Raw genomic sequence first — 22,092 nt, forward strand, 5'->3', positions numbered from 1 at the left:
TCATAGAAGATGGTCATATTTCTTAGTATGACCAATTTATTCCTTATAGATTTCATATATAATTTCTATTTTGTATTATTGCAATCATCTTTTATTCCCATTACATACTCAATGGATCAATCGATTAGACTTTAGGACTATTGATTTTTTTTTTTTTTTTTTGAGAAGGAATCTTGCTCTGTTGCCCAGATTAGAGTGCAGTGGTGCGATCTCGGCTCACTGCAACCTTGGCCTCCCAGGTTCAAGCAATTCTCCTGCGTCAGCATCCCAAGTAGCTGGAATTACAGGCACTTGCCACCATGCCTGGTTAATTTTTGTATTTTTAGTAGAGACAAGGTTTCACTGTGCTGGCCAGGATGGTCTCGAACTCCTGACCTTGTGATCCACCCTGTGGCCAACTGTGGGTTGTTTTTTTTTTATTATTGAGACACAGTTTCACTCTGTCGCCCAGGCTGGAGAGCAGCAGGACAATCTCAGCTCACTACAACCTCTGCCTACTGGGTTCAAGTGATTCTCTCACCTCAGCCTCCAGAGTAGCTGGGATTACAGGTACATGACACCATGCCCGGCTAATTTTTGTATTTTTAGTACAGATGGGGTTTCACCGTGTTGGTTGGCCAGGCTGTTCTCCAACTCCTGACCTCAGGTGATCTACCTGCCTTGGCCTCCCAAAGTGCTGGGATTACAGGCATGAGCCACAGCGCCTGGCCAGGACTACTGACTTTTGTATATTTAATTTACATTTTGCCTCTGGCTAATTTAGGTTCCTTATTAGTTCTCATTTTTCATAAATAATGTTAATTTCCATATTTATGCTTCTTCCTTCTTTTTCATGTGTTCCTGATTTAACTAAAAATTACAGAATAAGCTGGGCACCGTGGCTCATGCCCACAACCCCAGCACTTTGGGAGGCCGGGGGTTGCGGGGGGTGGTTGCAGAGGGTGGATTGCTTGAGCCCAGGAGTTCCAGACCAGCCTTGGCAACATGGTAAAACCCTGTCCCTACAGAACTACAAAAACTAGCTGGTGGTGCTTGCCTGTGATCTAAGTTAATTGGGAGGATGGCTTGAGCCCAGGAGGTGGAGGCTGCAGGGAGCCATGATCACACCACTGCATTCCAGTCTGGGAGAGAGAGCAAGACCCTATCTCAAAAACAAACAATCTTCAGAATGTTTAAAAATTAAGCAAATAGGCTGGCTGTGGTGGCTCATGCCTGTAATCCCAGCACTTTGGGAGGCCAAGGCGGGTGGATCACTTGAGGTCAGGAGTTTGAGACCAGCCTGGCCAACATGGCGAAACCCCATCTCTACCAAAAGTACAAAAAATTAGCTGGGCGTGGTGGCACGCACCTGTAATCCCAGCTACTCAGGAGGCTGAGGCAGGAGAATCACTTGCACCCGGGAGGTGGAGGCTGCAGTGAGCCGAGATTATGCCACTGCACTCCAGCCTGGGCGACAGAGCATGATTCCATCTTAAAAAAAAAAAAAGAAAGAAAGAAAAAAATTAAGCTAATCAATATGAGTAACTGTATGATTTCAAAACATCTTAAGTGAAATACATATGATTACGTTTAGCATTGAATTTTTACTCTTAATAGTTTTTAAAAATATTATCTTGTGACTATAGATCTTTCTGAAATGACTTAACATTGCTTTACTTAAAACAAAAAACCATTCATATAAAGCAATGAGCCAAAAATACCCACATTAGCAGTAGATAAAAATAGATAAAGAAAAGCCGAGCATGGTGGCACAAGGCTGTAGCCCAAGCTACTAGAGAAGCTAAGGCAGGAGGCCTGTTTGAGGCCAGATGTCCAAGGCTGCAGTGCACCATGATCACACCTGTGAATAGCCACTTAATTTCAGTCTGGGCAGCATAATGAGATCCCAACTCTTAAAAAAAAAAAAAGAAGAAGAAGAAGAAGAGAAGGGCTGGGTGCAATGGCTCACACCTGTAATCCCAGCACTTTGGGGAGGCCAAGGCAGATGGATCTCATGAGCCCAGGAGTTCGAGACAAGCCTGGGCAATATAGTGAGACCTCATCTCTAATAAATAAGTAAATAAAAGAAATAAAAAGATTAAGAAAAAAGAAAGAAAAAGAATAAAAGGTCTGGAATCTTGTAACCATTTAAAATTATGAGACTGGCTGGTTGTAAAACAGAATTTTTAGAAATGAAACAATCCTGTAAGAAGATTATTAAAATGCAAATCCTCAGTCTCCAGGGATTCTGATGTGTAAGTCTCAGGATTTAAATTTTTAAGAAGCACCCCAGATGATTCAGTTGTAGGTGGCCTACATTGAGAACCACTACTCTCCATCCTGTGAGGATGTTAGGGGAAATGTAACAGCACAATACACAGTTTTTTTCAGATGGTATTTCCAATTCATCTTGGATAGCTCAACTTTAATGGTGAATCTGAGCCTAATTTGATATATTTAAGTGTTACATACAAGTTATATAATTGCTTTGCAAAAAAAAGTCCAACTTAGAGAATGCTCAGCTTTTCAGTTTTATGATCTGAGAATTGTAATAAGGTTAAATAGTGGGAGTCATTCAATAGTATATTCATTGCAATACAGCAATTGGGAGACAAATAAGAACCAAATAGAAATTATACACGTGATTTACAAGCTGCAAAAGCTCTGACATTTAGAAAAAGATAAAAACCACTATAGAAGTTTAGAATGAAAATATTTTAGGGATGAGACAGCTTACCTTGAGATAACTGTGTTTTTAGGGATCTTGTATCCTGTGTAAAGGCAGAACCAACCGCACTACTTTGGGGTAAGGTACCACTGTTTGATGTTTCTGTTCCAAAGGATGTCAAAGAGCTTCCAGCTTAAAGAGATTTTTTTAAATGATAAAAAATTTAAAAAAATGTTTTACATTTTTCAATGATACAAAGTAACGTAGCATTTTAATGATGGTAATTGTCTACGTCTCCCCCAACACATGTACAAATTAATAACCTTGGAAATTAAAGTGTATTGAATAATAGTTTGGGAATTCTATGGCAATATGGTGGGGTGGGGAGCCAATATACTGTTCACTATCCTTGGATGCAAACCATTTTTATAACACATGAAGTACTGTCCCTAGGCAGTTATGCAGATAGGACATCAAGGACCCATATCAGCTAGAGAAGTAGCAGAAATAGTGCATTCTACACCAACATTAAGGTTCAATGATTCTAATACTAAGTATCTGCACAAATAGCCAAATCAGCAGACAGGTTTACAAGCTTTTTCAGCATTTCCAAGGCAACAGACAATGGTCTCTGGTTCCAACGCTTCCCCTTAAGATGGGACTGAGAGGCTGCATTCTGCCTAAAGCAGCTGCAGTAAGTTCTGGCAATATGAGTAACAAAGTCCCTAGAAAGGGCCCAATTCTCTGCCATACTGGGTTGTATCAAATTTCTTCTCTAAGTTTCTACAGTGCTTATCCATCATTTGCTTTTGATATACTGTGCTCTCTCCATATTATTTCATGAATGTAGGTTTTTACTATATTTCAACAGCAACTCTCTCTTCCATAACCTCTAAATCCAACCTAAAGATGGTAGAGTGATTTTTTTTTTTTTTACAAAATACAAATGTAATCACACTACTACAGTGATTTAGACCTTCTGATGGCTCCCACTGTCTTCAAGATAAAAGGTCAAACTATTTACTTCAGTTAATAAAACCTACCTCCTCTCTCATCATTTTCTGTATTTTCACCAGTCTAGCCCACAGCAGAAGTTTACCCTTCTGCTCTTCAAACACATGAAGATTACAATCATGCCCCTTGCAATCTGCTCATTTCCAGGCTAGTCAACTCCAGTTCTTTCAAACATTACTCACCTTACCTGGTCTTTATGACACTACCCCCTATTTCCTTTCTTGGACTCTGAATTTAATGAATTCCATTTCTTATCCCTCTTAAAATGTGGCTTCAAAAAACAGCACAGTATCTCAGACAATGGGAGCCACTGAGACTACCTTGAGGGTGCAATCCAGTGTGGCTGCAGCTCCAGTAGCTAATACAAGTTCCCACAATATCCTGGAAATGCGGGGACTGGTGCTTTCAAGAATTCTGTGGGAAGTTGAACCCATCCAATTATTTCTAGTATTCCTGGGCAATGACCAAGACATCAGTCACACTGATGTATATTTGTATCTCTGTGCTGCTCTGTGCTTCCTCACCTGGCTTGGCCTTCCATTACTTGTCCTCTGGATTACACATTCAATGATTAAAGCAAACCTCTTCTGTAATTTCCTGATCATGCCATACACCCCTCCCTCTATCCCAATTCTACTACCAATTTATGTCAACAATCTATTCCAAATTATTTTAAATTTATAGTTTAAGCCAGGGGTCAAGGTTTATTTTTTCCACAGATAACCAGCTGCTGCAACACCCCTTATTAATACAATGTCTTCTCCTGCCACTGAACAGTCTTGGTACTCTGTTGTATTTGAGTGGGTCTATTTCTGGATTCTCTATTCTTTATTCCTTGTCTGTTAATGTGGTGAGTTACAACTGATTTTCAAATGTTGCAGCTTTGCAGTCCTGAGATAAATCTTTGTCATTATGTATAATCCTTCTTCTGAATTGCTGGCTTCTGCTTCTAATAGTTAAGCATTATTACATTTATGTACATGAGAGACAGCGATCTATAATTTTCTTGTAGCAATCTAGTCATAGTTGGTATTTTAGTTATTTTGTCTTGCTTATCAGGTCAATAAATACTTCCTCTTTCTCTATTCTCTAAGTTTTTTTTTTAAGAGACAGGGTTTTGCTCTGTTGCCCAGGCTGGAGTACACTGGCACTATCATGGCTCACTGCAGCCTTGAACTCCTGGGTTTAAGAAATCCCCCTGCCTCAGCCTTCCGAGCAACTGGGACTACAGGCATGCACCATGGTGCACAGCTATCTGAAAGAGTTTGTGTAAGATTAGTAAAAATTATTTCTTCCCTAAATGTTTGGTAGAATATAACAGTAAACAGTCTAGAATTTTCTTTGTGGGTGATTTTAAATTACTGTTTCAATTTCATTAGCAGATACAGAGATATTGAGATTTTATTTCCTCTTGTGTTGGTTTACTATTTGTCCACTTCATCCAAACTATCGTCACATTTACTGACATAAAGCGGTTCATATATTCCCATATTATTCTTTTAAGATCTATTAGGATGTTTACTCTTTCATTCCTGATATTGGCAACTTGCTTGGTTCTTCTTTCTTTCCTTAATCAGTTTTGTTAGTGGCTTATCAATCTATATATATATATATATATATATATATATATATATAAAACCCACCAAAAACAAACTCTTGGCTTTGCTGATGTATAATCTATTTTTATTTCACTGATTTCTGCTCTTATCTTTTTTTCTTCTTCCCCATCTATTACTTTTGGGACAATTATTCTTTTTCATTTTTTATCCTAGTTGTCCCCCCACATCCCTGCCAACTTTTTTAGAGATATGGTCTAACTCTGTCACCTAGGCTGGAATGCAGTGACATGATCACAGTTCACTGCAGCACTGAACTGCTGGGCTCAAGTAATCCTCCCACCTCAGCCTCCCAAGTAGTTAGGACTACGGGCACTCACCACCATGCCCAGCTAACCATTTTTCCTAAGCCTTTTTTTTGAGACAGCATCTCACTCTGTTGCCTAGGCTGGAGTTCAATGGCTCAATCTCAGCTCACTGTAACCTCTACTTCCCAGGTTCAAGTGTTTCTCCCACCTCAGCCTTCTGAGTAGCTGGGATTACAAGCACCCACCATCATACCCAGCTAACTGTTGTAGAGATGGGGCTTCACCATGTTGGCCAGGCTGGTCTTGAACTCCTGACCTTAGATAATCTGCCAGCCTAAGCCTCCCAAAGTGCTGGGATTACGGGCATGAGACACCATGCCTGGCCCTTTCCTAGCATTTTTTTTTTTTGAGATGGAGTCTCGCTCTGTCGCTCGGGCTGGAGTGCAATGGCGCAATCTCGGCTCAATGCAACCTCCGCTTCCTGGGTTCGAGTGATTCTCCTGCCTCAGCCTCCTGAGTAGCTGGGATTACAGGCACACACTACCACACCCAGCTAATTTAAAAAATTTTTTTTTATTTTTAGTAGAGATGGGATTTCACCATGTTGGTTGGGCTGGTCTTCAACTCCTGATCTCGTGATCCGCCTGTCTCGGCCTCCCAAAGTGCTGGGATTACAGTGTGAGCCACCGGGCCTAGCTTTCCAGTTTCTTAAACTAGTAGCTTAGAGCACTGATTTTAAAAATTCTTATTTTCTTTTTATTTGAGACAGAGTCTCTCTCACTCTGTTACTCAGGTTGGACTGCAGTGGTGCCATCTTGGCTCACTGCAACCTCCACGTCCCCAGCTCAAGTAATTCTCCTGCCTCAGCCTGCCAAATAGCTGGGACTATGGGCACATGCCAATATGCCTGACTAATTTTTGTATTTTTAGTAGAGACAGGTTTTCATTACATTGGGCAGGCTGGTCTCGAACTCCTGACCTCAAGTGGTCCACACACCTCAGCCTCCCAAAGTGCTGGGGTCATGGGCGTGAGCCACTGCACCTGGCCAAAAATTCTTATTTTCTAATACATGTATTTAAAGCTATGAAAATTTTCCTAAACACTGTTTTAGCTCCACCTACCAACTTTCTGGTTATTAAATTAAAAATACACATTTTTTTCTTTTTTAGAGACAGAGTTTCACCATGTTGGCCAGGCTGGTCTCGAACTCCTGACCTTAGGTAATCCACCCGCATCAACCTCTCAAAGTGTTGGGATTACAGGCGTGAGCCACCACACCCGGCAAAAAAAATAAACATTTAAAAAAAATTTTTTTTTTTTTAATGAGACAAGGTCTAGCTCTGTTACCTTTCCTGGAGTGCAGCAGCAGAATCACAGCTCACTGCAGTCTTGAATTCCTGGGCTCAATCAATTCTCCACCTCAGCCTTCTGAGTGCTAGGACTACAGATATGTACAACCATGCCCAGCTAATTAAAAATTTTTTTCTGTAGAGACAAGGACTCTCTATGTTCCCCAGACTGGTCTTGAACTCCTGGCCTCAAGTGATCCTCCCACCTTGGCCTCCCAACATGCTGGGATTACAGGTGTATGCTATCGCACCTGGCCCAGATTAAAAATATTCTCTAATTTCCTTTGTAAATTCTTCTCTGATCTATTAGTGATTAACAAGTTTACTTGATTTGGGGATTTTTCAAGTTACTTTTATTAATTCCAAGTTTAATTATTTTGTGGTTTAAGAAGATATCCTGTATGATTTTAATCCTTTTGGAATTTAGTGTGACTGATTTTATGGCGCAGTATTTGGTCTATATTGTTGAGCAGTCCATGTCTACTTAAAACAATATTCTGCAATTGTTGGGTATACTGTTTTATAAAAAAGTTACACATTTAGGACCGTTGTATCTTCCTGATGAATTGATCCTCATCTTTATGAAGAACCCCCCTTTATCTCTGTTAGTACTCCTGATCTTTAAGCTGCTTTGTCTGACATTAATGTATGTCACACAGTTTTCCTGTTATTGGTGTTTTTGTGGTATACCTTTTTCTATTCTTTTACTTTCAGTGTATCTCTTGTAAACATAATATAGTTGGGCCATTTTAAAAAAATTAATTCAGTCTGATACTCTCTACATTTTAATTGGAATGTTTCATTCCTTCACATTTTACCAAAGTAGATGTTTAATAATCTTTTTTTTTTGAGACACGGTCTCGCTGTCACCCAGGATGGATGCAGTGACGTGATCCTGACTCACTGCAACCTCTACCTCCTGGGTTCCAGCGATTCTCCTGCCTCAGCCTCCCAAGTAGCTGGGATTACAGGTGTGTGCCACCATGTCTGGCTCATTTTTTTGTATTTTAGTAGAGACAGGGTTTCACCATGATGGCCAGGCTGATCTCGAACTCCTGACCTCACTGACCTCAAATGATTCACCCTGCTCAGCTTCCCAAAGTGCTGGGATTACAGGCGTGAGCCACTGTGCCTGGCCTGATCTGTAACAATCCTTAGTCTAACATCCATAATGCTTGAAACACCCTCCTGGCTTTATGCTACCCATGAAGTTCATAAGCATGCTTTCAAGGCTTCATCACTCCATAATTAAAAATTAGCATGGAGAACCATGCTCCAATATGGTTTGGCTATTTAACCAACTAAAATGTACCCATTGATGGTCTATTCAGCCAATATTCCTCCATCTGGCACATAAGATTATGAAACTTAAAGAGCATGCCATGATATGTTAGTAAACCTGTCTCAATTAGTTGAGAACAACCAGCTGACCTTATCAACTAGAGTAAATATAACAGAAAAAATATCTAATTGCTCCATATTTGTTCATTTTAATCCTTGCTACAGAATTATGTTAGATAGTTGGTCAATCTGTACCTTTCACTGTTTCTACAAATTATTTTTCTAACAGCAACAGTAAGCTCTTATTTTCTACTGTTCAATGGTAACATACAGAAATACTGTTTTGATGCTTCATTTATTGTGAGATGTTTAATTTTTCCTAAACGTTCAGAAATTAAGACCAGTAATGATCTAATCTCTTGCACATAAGAATTATTTTCACATCAGCTTTAAAAAAAGTGCTTTAATTCTACCTGGTATATTATTCTTTTCAACGTATGACAGTATATATTCTTCACAGACTTGCCAAAAGAGTATGTATATAATCAAACTTTGAGTTTTTGCCAAACTGATAGCGAGAAATGGTGTCTTAGTGTAGACTTAATTTGTACATTTTTCACTATAAGCAAGATGATTTTTTCTTTTTCTTTTCTTTTTTTGAGACACAGCCTGGCTCTGTTTCCCAAGCTGGAGTGCAATGGTGTGATCTTGGTTCACTGCAACCTCTACCTCTCAGGCTCAAGCAATCATCCTCCCACCTCAGCCTCTGGAGCAGCTGGGATTACAGGAGTTTGCCACCACTCCTGCCTTTGTTTTTTTTGGTAGAGACAGGGTTTAGCCAGGCTGGTCTCCAACTCCTGAGCTCAAGCAATGCTCCCCTACAGCCTCCCAAAGTGCCGGAGTCTTTGCATTCTAGCCTGGGCAACAGAGCAAGACTCTGTCTCAAAAACAAACACAGACTTATTAAAAACCAGTAATAAGGGTGGGCATGGTAGTTCCCAACACTTTGGGAGGCTGAGGCAGGCAGACTGTTTGAGCCTAGGAGTTTGAGATCAGCCTGGATAACAGGCTGAGCCGCTGTCTCTACAAAAAAACACAAAAATTAGCCAGGCATGAGGGCATGTGCCTGTAGTCTCAGCTGCCAGGCTGGTTGAGGTGGAAGGATTGCTTGAGCCCAGGAGGTCTAGGCTGCAGTGAGCTGTGGTTGTGCCACTGTACTCTAGCCTGGTGACAGAATGAGACCCTGTCTCAAAATAAATAAATAAGTAAATAAATAAAAATTAAAAGCAAAAGTAGTAACACATGAAAATGTAAACATATAAAAATCATCAAATAGCAATAGTGTGACCTAATTCATTTACATTTCCTTTTAAAATCAGAATACTAGGGACCAAAAATGAAAAGAGGCCTAGCTTAAAATCTGGTTTATTATTACATTGAAATTAGAAAATGGCAATTTATCTACTACTCCTTCTACTTAATAGCAGGTATTTTTATGTGAAAAAAGTATGTTTTTTCCTTCTTTTTTTCAATGGGCCCCTGTTCCTTTTAGTGGGGAGTGGTATTTAGAAACTAAGCGCTGAGTGTACATGTGCTCTTAGCTACTGAGTTTCCATTGTTTCTAGGTCCTTACAGAGCAAGGAAATAACCAGTTTTTTTAAAAAAAATGGGTTCATACTCATACCATCTATTTAAATTCAGCATCACAGGGTTCTTTCTCATCCCATATTTCTATTTCCCTTCTCCATGGTAAGAACACTATTTCCTAATGTAAGTATTTTACTCATTTGCCCCATCCTATAATATATACAAAACAGTTTAAGAATTAACAACACCTGGCTGGGCACAGTGGCTCATGCCTGTAATCCCAAAAGGAGGCCAAGGTGGGTGGATCACTTGAGCTCACAAGACCAGCGTGGGCAAGAAGGGAAAACCCTGTCTCTACAAAAAATACAGAAATCTAGCTGGACATGGTGGTGCATGCCAGCTACTCAGAAGGCTGAGGTGGAAGGATGGTTTGAGCCTGGGACATAGAGCCAGATCTTATCCCGGAGGTGGGGAGAGGGAACAACAACAACAAAAAACAAACCACAACACCAATAATACAAATTGAAGTCAAGTTTTGTTTTGTTTTGAGATGGAGTTTCACTCTTGTTGCCCAGGCTAGAGTGCAATGGCGTGATCTTGGCTCACTGCAACTCAGCTCACTGCAACCTCCGCCTCCCAGGTTCAAGTGATTCTTCTGCTTCAGCCTCCAGAGTAGCTGGAATTATAGGCATGTACCACCACACCCAGCTAACTTTGTATTTTTTGTAGAGATGGGGTTTCTCCACGTTGGTCAGGCTGGTCTCAAACTCCTCACCTCAGGTGATCCACCCACCTCGGCCTTCCAAAGTGCTGGGATTACATGTGTGAGCCACTGTGCCTGGCCAAGTGTTCTTAATAGTTAATAGTTCTATTTGTTGTTAGTATATCCTACTAAGAACGTAAAAGTTATCTGAATTATTTTTTCCCCTATGTGGTTATATTATCAATTTGATATGTGATAGCATCTGTGCTTTATGTTTGTATTTGTTCAGTTTTAGTTTGCTTTTTTTGGTCATTCTTTATTATTTTGTGAATAAGTAAAACATTTAAATACTTAAGTCACAACTGTATAAAAAGTATATTCAGAGGAAAGAATGTAATAATTTTAACAAAACTTGTTAGCATATTAATGAGTTTCAAGATACACCTGAAACTAAATTTGTGGTGCAGTCAAACAGAGTTACCTGATAAATAATTATTTCAATGAAATTTTAAAAGATTAGGGACAAAAACTTGAATTTAAAACTGTTCTTTACCAAGGAATAAAGTGTACTGAAATGCTAAAATGTACAGCTATAACAAAAAAAAAACACTGAGCTAATCTGGTTATATCCAGATTTTGCACTCAATAGCCCTTGACCCTCTCCAGCCATAAGTAAGACTGTTACTCGCCCAGCCCTGCTGTACATTCTTGTTATAGCTTTGTTTCAAAACCAGTGTTAGAGAAACAAAACCAAGCCCTCAATCATGCTATGTGTATCTTTATGTATGCATGTCTTATCTATGTTTAAAATGTTTTAGGTTGGGCACGGTAGCTCACGCCTGTAATCTCAGCATTTTGGAAGGCTGAGGTGGGTGGATCACTTGAGGTCAGGAGTTCGAGACCAGCTTGGCCAACATGGTGAAATGCCATCTCTACTAAAAATACAAAAAAATTAGCTGGGTGTGGTGGCGCACACCTGTAATCCCAGCTACTCAGGAGGCTGAGGCAGGAGAACTGCTAGAACCCAGGAGGTGGAGGTTGCAGTTGAGTGGAGATCAGGCCACTGCACTCCAGGCTGGGTGATATAGCGTGACTCTGTCTCAAAAAAAGAAAAAAAAAATCCAATTACCAATAAGATTTGGTAGATGTTAGATATAACTATGTGTAAAAAAAAGTTACTATTGTAAAAGTTGACTTTCAAAAACCCAGTAATATTATAATAATATTAAATAAAGGCTTTAAAATGTCATCAATATGTGTTCTGAACACTATAAAACAAAGTTACAAAAGGAACATCAAACATTTCTAAAAGTTTGTGTTGAGTTTCTATACCTTTGTGGCAAAGAAAGGAAGAATACAAAAACAAAAAAGTAAGTAAAAGAAAAAGAAAACATACCAACACCAACAGCACCAAACTGCTGCCCAACTAAGGAACTTGGACTGAACTGACTGTATGTGGGCATCCTGCCGAAAGGCCCATAAGAACCCATGGACTGGAATGAAGAAGTCGATGAGCCTAGTGAGGACTGAAGGAAAATCATGGGTTATATTTCCAAGCTCTAAGTTACATGTATATAATGAAAAAAATTTCCAGATTTTTATATTTTTAAGAAAACTATTAAATTATAACTACTAGATACAAAATGAATTACAACATGCATTTAAAACAGCCAAAGAACTTTCTGATTTCAATATCTGCCTATAACGTGCCAATTATACTCAATGTGACTACAAATACTTTTTTCTACAATAAACTCCCCATTTAAGAGTTTTATAGATAGAGAAAAGCAATAGTTACTTTTCTTAAAGTAAAGTACCTTTGCCTGAAGAAAAACATGAGAAAAGTAACTTTTAGTAATACTGAGTTTTAGTCTGATGCTGATATAAATCTCACTTGTGATTTTACTTATTTTCAATCATTTGAGGCCTACTATTAAATTCACAGGAAAGAGATGTAGAAACAAACATATCCCACGTAAAACCATTTACATTTTTACTTATACTTACATTAAGCTGAGTAACATTTTATAAAAACTTTAACTTAAACCTAAAGCATATATATTTTAAAATATATTATATGTTAATACATATATACTTCATATATTATCTCATTTAAACTGTTTCATAACATAAACATGAAGTGTGTTAAAGGTTACCAGGACATACACTCACTGATGGCAGGACCTTTTCTGTGTGTTCACTACTAGTGTTAAACACATACAAGATATTCCATAAATACTACTGAATGAATAAAAAAGATCAAGTAGAAATTTATGATGATTGGAAGAAGTTATTCAACACCATTTTCATTTGCTCACTCTTAGTTTTTTTCATTCCATAAAACTGATTACTCAAATAACTGGCTCCCTGGAGAATTATCAAAGGCCATATATAAGAGACAGTAAGGTACCACCAATGTTTGGTGTAGGCAGCTATCTCTATTAAGAATGTGTCTCTTCCTTCTCCATTTAAAGAGATTCACATTTTTTCAGATTATTTCAGGCTTCCTTTCACCAAAATAAGACTTAACAAGGGTAGGGATAGATGAGAGTAGAGAATTTCTCTAGCTTATGCTGTAAGAACAAAATTTACAATTCCTTATTAAAAAGCTTAAATTGGGAAATTTAAGAGCTGATCTAAATATGTTAAAATACATTTATGTTTACGTTTTCTTATTATATAACACTGCAGGCCAGACACAGTGGCTCATGCCTGTAATCCCAGCACTTTGGGAGGCTGAAGTGGGTGGATCACTTGAGGTCAGGAGTTTGAGACCAGCCTGGCCAACATGGTGAAATCCCATCTCTACTAAAAATACAAGAATTAGCTGGGTGTTGTGGTGCATGCCTGTAATCCCAGCTACTCAGGAGGCTGAGGTAGAAGAATTGCTTGAACCCGGGAGGTGGAGATTGCAGTGAGCTGAGATCATGCCACTGTACTCCAATGACTCTATTTCAAAAAGAAAAAAGAAAAAGAAAAACAAAACAAAGACGAACATTGCATATTATATAATATGCAGAACAATGTGATTTTGCTTTTTTTTCCCATTAAACCTAATAATCTTGTCTAAGAACTGTTATTGCCCTGGTTTGCAATATAAACCATATCTCAATAGTATGGTAGCACAGATCCTAGATTCTGAAGCAGGCTGCCTGGATCTGTTCAAACTGTGGCTCCATGTCAATTTCCTCACTTGTTAAAAGTGAGAATAATTATGGTACCAACTTCAGAGGGTGTCTTATATGCACAGTGCTTCTACAGAGTAGCCTTCAATGTTAGCTATTGTAATTGTTGTTGAAATTAGAAAATATTTTATAATAAATTCCTCAGCTGTTTTTTACCTTGGTCCTAATTTATGATACAAAGAGAAAAACCTAGATGAGATCATTATCCAGTAATTTCAGGTATCCAGGTAACTTGGAAATGATAAGCTATATCAACATGCAACTGGGAGAGAAAAAAGTCAAGACTAACCCTGTGTGAAGTTTACCTGTACTCCAAGAAAAATTTACTATCAGTTACCTGAACGATAGCTGGGTCTTGAGGCAAAGAACACTGTGGTTTTGGTGGCTCACAAACAGTGAGGTCTTTAATGTCACTCCCACGGAATATAATGTATTCAAAGACTTCATCTCGAGGTGGTATTGGACGATCTGTTGGTCTGTCTTCTGTACCAAAGGATCGAACTGGCAAGAAAACAAAGGATGTGAGATGTGTGACGACTCATCAAATTCAAGTAGTACCCCAGATTTTGTGTGTTATATTTCAGGTACTAAGCAGTAGTTTGAAGTGTCTGAGAAAGTATTCATTCATCCATAGCTAAACGATTTTTTTAAAAGAGGAAAATAGAGTAGGTTTGATCTAAAGTTAAATATACAGAAAATAAAAGACTACCAAAAATCAGTATTATGAGGTTGTGTTCCTCTCATATTTTTATTTATTTGAATCTTTAGTGGTTGTAGTGGGGTATTAAAATGTCCTTTCATTACTTACCTATTTATTGAGACAAGCTGTTGTCCAGACTGGAGTGAAGTGGTGTGGTCATGGCTTCCTGCAGCCTCAGTTTCCTGGGCTCAGGTGATTCTTCCATCTCAGCCTCCCATGTAGCTGGGACCAGAGGCATGTGCCATTAAGCCCAGCTAATATTTTTATCTTTTAGGAGAGATTAGGTCTTGCTATTTTGTACAGACTGGTCTTGAACTCCTGGCCTCAAGTAATCTTCCTGCTTTGCCCTCTCAAACTGCTGGATTACAGGCCTGAGCCACTGTGCCTGGCTCACTGTTAATTTATTTTTAATGTCCTCATTCAGCAAAATAAAAATTAGCAACCCATGTCTTTCTTTGGAGGGAGGGTGAGACAAAGATTTTTCCAGTCTACAAAATCTCAAAGTTTGGGTATTGGTCTTTGGGACACAGAGAAGCAATGAAGGCATTCATAACATTTATTTGCTGAGCAGTAAGTCCTCTAGAAGCCAAGCCAAATCGCTGCCAGCTATTCAGCCCCATGGGACAGCCTAAAATATCCTAGTTATCTAAAATATCAACCATATAATTAAATCTGATTATTTTAACAATGAAGATAGCATTACTCAAAGCTAAACTGGGGAACACCTGCAACACAGTAAGCTGGCTACAAATGAAGATTTCTATTGAATAAAACTTTTTGAGGACAGGGTCCAAAAATCTGCATTTTAAGCTACTATGGTTAAGGATAGTGGCTCATGTCTGTAAATGCCAGCACTGGCAACAGAGTGATGTCCCATCTCTACAAAAAATAAAAAATTTTTTAAAAAAATTAGCCAGGTGTCTAATTTTAAAAAAAAATTATGTCTGTAGTCCCAGCTACAAGGAGGCTAAGGTGGAAGGATTGCTTGATCCTGGGAGGTTGAGGCTGTAGTGAGCCGTGGCTGTGCCACTGCACTCCAGCTTGGGCGACAGACCCTGTTTCAAAACAAATAAAATAACCAAATCCCCAAGTTTCTTATAAATATGAAAGTTCCAGGTTCATTGTCCTGGGAGAATTCTGAAAATGTCTGCATCCATACAGATGTTCCAAATAGAGAATATGAAACATCATATACTATTCATTTAAAGAGTAGACTCGAGGAAGTAAACCCTTTAACATTTCTTTTTTCTTTTTTTTTTTTGAGATGGAGTCTCACTCCGTTGACCAGGCTGGAGTGCAGTGATGCGATCTTGGTTCACTGCAGCCTCTGCCTCCTGCGTTCAAGAGATTCTCCTGCTTCAGCCTCTGAGTGGCTGAGATTACAGGTGTGTGCCACCACACCCAGCTAATCTTTGTATTTTATAAGCAGAGATGGGGTTTCACTATATTGGCCAGGCTGGTCTAGAACTCCTGACATCAAGTGATCCACTGTCTTGGCCTCCCAAAGTGCTGGGATTACAGGTATGAGCCACCATGCCTGGCCCCCCTTAACATTTTTAATGCATATGCTTTTTTTTTTTTTTTTTTGGTAGAACTAACGCAGTGCTGGATTAAGGATGAATGTCAGGCTGGATCTACTGGCTCATGCCTGTAATCCCAGCACTTTGGGAGGCCAAGGTGGGCAGATCACTTGAGGTTAGGAGTTTGACACCAGCCTGGCCAAAAAATGGTGAAATCCCATCTCTATTAAAAATACAAAAAATAATTAGGTGGGTATGTTGGCACGCGTCTGTAAGTCTAGCTGCTCAGGAGGCTGATGTGGGAGGATTGGTTGAACTCAAGAGGCAGAGGTTGCAGTGAGCTGAAATGATGCCACTGCACTCCAGCCTGGGTGACAGAGTGAGACTCTGACTCAAAAAAAAAAAGAATGTCATTTCAGTATAAATAATGTCTTTACACTCTTATTCTAAAAATTCTTTCTAGTATTTATGAGACTTCCAGGAAAGATAGTAGCACAGGCAATTTGGCAGAAAATCCTTCCCTAAAACTAAAGGAAAGAAAAAGGAAGTTAAAATATCCCTACAATCATGAAAAATTCTCAAATTCATACCATGAAATTTTATTAAACAGTATCATTCAGGTACAGAATGAGTTAGCTGAAACTGAAAGACCAAGCCCAGAATCCATACGCAGTATCCCCTGCCCTCTCCTCCCTCCAGAGAAATTTTGACTAGTACCTTCAACTTGTTAAGATGGGAATAGGGACATAGGTGTGATGAGGAAAAAAAAGTGGAATGGCCTACCCGAAGCTCCCTTTCTCTGATGGTCAAGTACTTAAGCAGGTAGGAAGATTTTATATTTTGACCTTTATCCAAAAGGAAGGATAAGGAGAAAGGACTAAGAAATTACAAATAAATCAATCTCACCCCTAACCTCAGTACCATCACATCAAATAAAGTCTCATGCTTCCAAAGAAGCAGATGAGCTCATCCTGACACAAAGGGTTTGTCAAAGGTCCGTCCACAAAATTAGAGAAGCTCTATTAGGCTTCCTAAGGCCTAACAGAGCGTAACCAGGTAAATTCAGAGTGAAGTAAAAGAGAATTTGCACTTCATGTTTTGCAAAAAAAGAAAAAAAAGGGTTGAAAAATCATGGAATCAAGAAAAATTTTACAGGAATGAAATAAGGGAAGAAAAGAAGAAAAAGAGAGAGGCAATGATCGAAGAAAAGTAAAAAGGCAAAGGAGAAGAGAAGAATCAAAGAGGACACGGTCTTCATTTGCTGCTGCTTCTTCTTATTTTTTGAGACAGAGTCTTGCTCTGTCATCCAGGCTGGAGTGCAATGGCACAATCTCAGCTCACTGCACCCTCCGACTCCTGGGTTTAAGCAATTCTCTTGCCTCAGCCTCCCAAGTAGCTGGTATTACAGGTGACCGCCAAAACAATGCCCGGCTAATTTCTTTCTCTGTATTTTTAGTAGAGACGGAGTTTCTCCATGTTGGCCAGGCTGATCTCAAATTCCTGACCTCAGGTGATCCGCCCGCCTCAGCCTCCCAAAGTGCTAGGATTACAGGTGTGAGTCCATTTTTTTTTTTTTAATTTTTTTCCCCACAAGACTGAGTTTTGCTCTGTTGCCCAGGCTGGAGTACAGTGGCGCGATCTCGGCTCACTGCAACCTCTGCCTCCCGGGTTCAAGTGATTCTCCTGCCTCAGTCTCCCAAGTAGCTGGGATTACAGGAACCCACCACCACGCCCAGCTAATTTTTGTATTCTTAGTAGAGAGGAGGTTTCATCATGTCGGCCAGGCTGGTCTCAAACTCCTGACCTCGTAATCTGCCCACCTCGGCCTCCCAAAGTGCTGAGATTACAGGCATGAGCCACTGCACCTGGCCTCATTTGCTTACTTTTTGTTTTTTCCCCATTACCAGCAGTTTGCCCTGACAGAGAGGACACAGGTTTCAAAAAGCAGATGAATCCCAGCTACTCGGGAGGCTGAGGCAGGAGAATTGCTTGAACCCAGGAGGCGGAGGTTGCAGTGAGCCGAGGTTGGGCCACTGCACTCCAGCCTGGTGCCTGGTGACTGAGTGAGACTCTGTCTCAAAAAAAAAAAAAAAAAAGTAGATGAAATATATTCAGTATTAATACTTACCACAGAAAATAGAAGAAATTTTCTGAAAGAACTGCTTTGACATTCACAAGAAAAACACAAAGTATAGACTCTCATGATTAAAACACTGAAAAGGTAGCATGCAGAATTAAGGAATGAAAACTATATAAGATAAATAAAACAGCATAACTAATAAATGTATCAACAAACAGAACAGTTAATGAAGTAAAACCAAATCACTAGAAGAGAGTAATTTTGAGAAAATGTAAACAAGATGTCATGAAATAGTATAGCAATAAAAAGGTTAGAGAGAAGATGATAGTTATGAAGATCCAACAGTTAGTTAACTGCTGCCCCTTAGGTAGACAAAAGAATAAGAGAAAATATAATTAAAGATATAACAGAATAGAAATGTTTTGACATGAAGGCCTAAATTTCATCAAAGGCTTTCACTGTATTTCCAGAAAAAAAAAATAAATCAGTACACTACAAGCCACAGAGACTTATGTTTTGCTATATCAAAATAAAGAATTCAAAAAAAGTGGTATCCAAAGATAACAAATGGACAATAAATTCATTTAAGGACAGAAGTGTACATACCAATTTATATGGTTCTAGAACAGAAATAGTTCTGGAAAAGACTACAAAGTTACAAAGTATAACAAACTAAGAACAGTGTATCACAACATTTTAACAAAAATTAGGAGATGAAAATGAATGGAGAGAGAGGAAAACTCAACAGGCAGTAGTATCTAAACTTATACTTCGATCTCTCATCATGTCAAGTAGAAGTCACTTGATACTTTTTCTTTTGGTTAGTTGATAATAAATGAAGGCTTTAAAATTTGTTATTTGAAAGAATTTGTTAAATTCTACTGTGGGTCTTCAAAGTAACTCATATTAGAATTTAAAACTAAGAGCATACTTTCCAAAATATGGTGTGAAGAAAAACTCTATCATATGGCAAATTAAACAAACTGAAAAAGCATGAAAACAGAAACCACAGAATAAGAACGATTTGTACACAACAAGCATTTGAGAAACATGCTCTAATGATGGAGGCTGGCTTAATCAGATTTGGGGTTTTCAACGCAATAGAGTTCTTGTAGTATTGTGAAGAACAAATTACACAAGAGAGATTAGAAGGGTACACATGGCTAGAAGATACTGTTACAGAACAAATGAGAAGTCCAAAAGGTTAAAACTTGAGCATTAAGAGTAGAAAGGTAGGCCAGGTACAGTGGCTCATGCCTGTAATCCCAGCACTTTGGGAGGCCCGAGGCAGGCGGATCACCCGAGGTTGGGAGATTGGGACCAGTCTAACAAACACGGTGAAACCCCGTCTCTACTAAAAATACAAAAATTAGCCAGGCATGGTGGCTTACGCCTGTAATCCCAGCTACTAGGGAGGCTGAGGCAGGAGACTTGCTTGAACCTGGGAGGCAGAGGTTGCAGTGAGCTGAGATCGTGCCATTGCACTCCAGCCTGGGCAACAAGAGCAAAACTCTGTCTCAAAAAAAAAAAAAGAGTAGAAAGAGTAGAAGGAGGCATGGTAAGCACAGAAAAGGTAAAGAACTACCAGAACTATTTTACTACAGTACATACATTAGCTCACATGCAATCGGTAAATAAGGGAATTATGTCAGTACATTCAGAAATCACATTGGTTCATTTCCTAAAATGTTATTTATTTTTTTGCGTTTGCAGGTAACAACAGCTAAACACAGCAAGCCACAAGTAGTGCCACTACTCCTGGCCACCTTTACTGTTTTTAAAGGGAAAGTTCTAAATTTACCAAATTATTTGTTTAAAACCTTAAGCATGCTAGCATTTTTTATTACGTTTAAATTAGTGCTTAAATTACAAAGATGTACAGATTTCAAATGGTCTGCTCCTAATCCTAGTTTTCCCATAAACCCTGTTCCTCTTAGTGCAGGAAGGCATACCTTATATTATAGCACAGATGCCTTTGCCTGGCTGGCAAAATCTGGATTATGTTCTAATCATTTTTTTTTTCACTCATAACACATAGTACTTTGAGAAAGAAACATTTTTACTCTATTATTCATTTTGGGATTCTACAGCAACTACACATTCCAATGTAAATCAACCATATGTAATGTGACTAGAGCTTTAAGCTGAACATAAGTACTGTATGTCACTGCATTTCATAACATTTTTTTCAAATACTTACTGGGCACCACCTGTCCCACGTACTGTGCTAAATGCTAGGGAAACCAGTTCCTATTCTCAAGGAGCTCAGTCTTATTTGCTTACTTGGATTTGATGTCACTGAATTGGATTTGAAGGTCCACTAAACACTCAATACCACTTGTAATGCCTCTAATAAGTACTACTATCGATTCCTCACTTCCTAATCCCTGAAGCTGACACAGCATTAGGCTTCAAATTAAGCCATAATACTACTATTAAGTCAAAATGTAGCTGAATAGATATTGATCTGATTCTGGGATATTTTGGGGATTATCATGAATTATTGAAAATATAGTAATTCAGCAGGCTTGGAATATTTAAGTAATATGAGGCAAGCACTAAATTTATGTCCCTACCCTCAGGGAACTTACAGTCTGGCAAATTGCTAAGTACTAACAACATTGGTTTGCTAGCGCTGCCCGAATAAAGTACCAGAGATTATGTCCACACAGAAACTTGTATACAAATGTTTATATCAGCATTATTCATAACAGTCAAATGGTGAAAACAACCCAAATGCCCACCAACAAATGAACAAATTGTGATCTCTATATATCATATATGTTATATATATATTTAAAAATATATGTAGTGAAATATTATTCAGCCATAAAAACCAAAATGCTAATACATGTTACATTAAGAGTGAAGCATGAAAGCATTACCCTGAGTAAAAGAAGTTAGACACAAAACGTCACACAGTGTATGATTCCTTTTACATAACATATCCGAAACAGGAAAAGCCATGAAGACAGAAAGCAGATTAGTGGTTAATACGGTATAGGGGATACGAGGAGGGATTACTTAATGCCTAGGGGTGTTTTACTAGGATGATGAAAAGTTCTGAAACTAAGGAGAGGTGGTAGCTGCACAACACTGTGACTACACTAAGTACCACTGAACTGTACACTTCATAATGGTTAACTGCATGTTATGTGAATTTCAACTTCAAACACATATGTGCAGGCATACCTACAAATACAGCCTACAAGAGAATACAGAAAATAATAAAAGTAGTTTGGGGAGAATGGGGAAACTAGGTGTGGTTGTCCTCTACATTTTAAATTTCATCATGTTGCTACATTGCTTTAATAATTTTCTTTTCTTTTTTTGAGACAGGGTCCCTGTCTGTCATCCAGTCCAGGCTGGAGTAGAGTGGTGCAATCTTAGCTCACTGCAACTTTTATCTCCCAAGCTCAAGCTATCCTCCTACCTCAGTCTCCTGAGTAGCTAGGACTACAGGCACACACCACCACACCTGGCTAATTTTTGTATTTTTCTTTTGTAGAGATGGGGTTTCGCCATGTTGCCCAGGTTGGTCTCCAACTCCTGGGCTCAAATAACCCACTCACTGCAGCTTCCCAAAGTGCTAGGATTACAGGTGTGAGTCACAGTGCCCAGCTAATAATTTTATTAGTTTTAAGAATATAATCAATTTTTAGTTTCTAGCTCCAAATAATAACAAAGATTTATAGAAATTCCATGTCTTTAAAAAACAAAACAAAACAAAACAAAAAAACAGGGTCAAATTATTTGGCAAAATTACTCATCTAGTCTCCAGATTTAGTCAAGCTCAAACATGATCCTAATGCCAAACTGGTCATCAATGTATTAATACTTGTACATACAATCAGAGTAAAAGGCCAGAGAAGTGAGTTATAGTGACAAACCTCCCAATACAATATCTCTATTATAAAATACCAAAAACGTTCTAAGTTTAAGCATGATAAATATTATATATTTAAAATACATACTTAAGTGAAGCTAGTACTCCCCCAAATTGACACTAGGCTGGGCATGGTGGCTCACACCTGTAGTCTCAGCATTTTGGGAGGCTGAGGTAAGCAGATCACCTGAGGTTGGGAGTTTGAGATCAGCCCTGTCTCTTTTTTTTTTTTTTTTAAATAAAGCTCTTCCGGTCCTAGGCGCTTCAGGAACTGC

General features: G+C 38.8%; 1 protein-coding gene across 3 annotated transcripts in view; it reads right to left on the bottom strand.

Moving 5' to 3' along the window:
* Window positions 1-22,092, bottom strand: part of LSM14A (LSM14A mRNA processing body assembly factor) — a 56,321-nt gene that overhangs the window by 16,109 nt on the left and 18,120 nt on the right. For all 3 annotated transcript variants that reach the window (XM_064381502.1, XM_021676531.2, XM_021676530.2), the window contains exons 2-4: window positions 13,969-14,132; window positions 11,843-11,972; window positions 2,717-2,839 (exon numbers count right to left, since the gene is read on the bottom strand). In XM_064381502.1, the coding sequence (XP_064237572.1) occupies window positions 2,717-2,839; window positions 11,843-11,972; window positions 13,969-14,132 (417 nt within the window). The remainder of the gene's footprint in view (window positions 1-2,716; window positions 2,840-11,842; window positions 11,973-13,968; window positions 14,133-22,092) is intronic.

The sequence above is a fragment of the Aotus nancymaae genome, unplaced genomic scaffold (assembly GCF_030222135.1).
Source record: "Aotus nancymaae isolate 86718 unplaced genomic scaffold, 86718_ANA_hifiasm-v0.15.2.pri h1tg000028l, whole genome shotgun sequence".
Lineage (NCBI taxonomy): Eukaryota > Metazoa > Chordata > Mammalia > Primates > Aotidae > Aotus > Aotus nancymaae.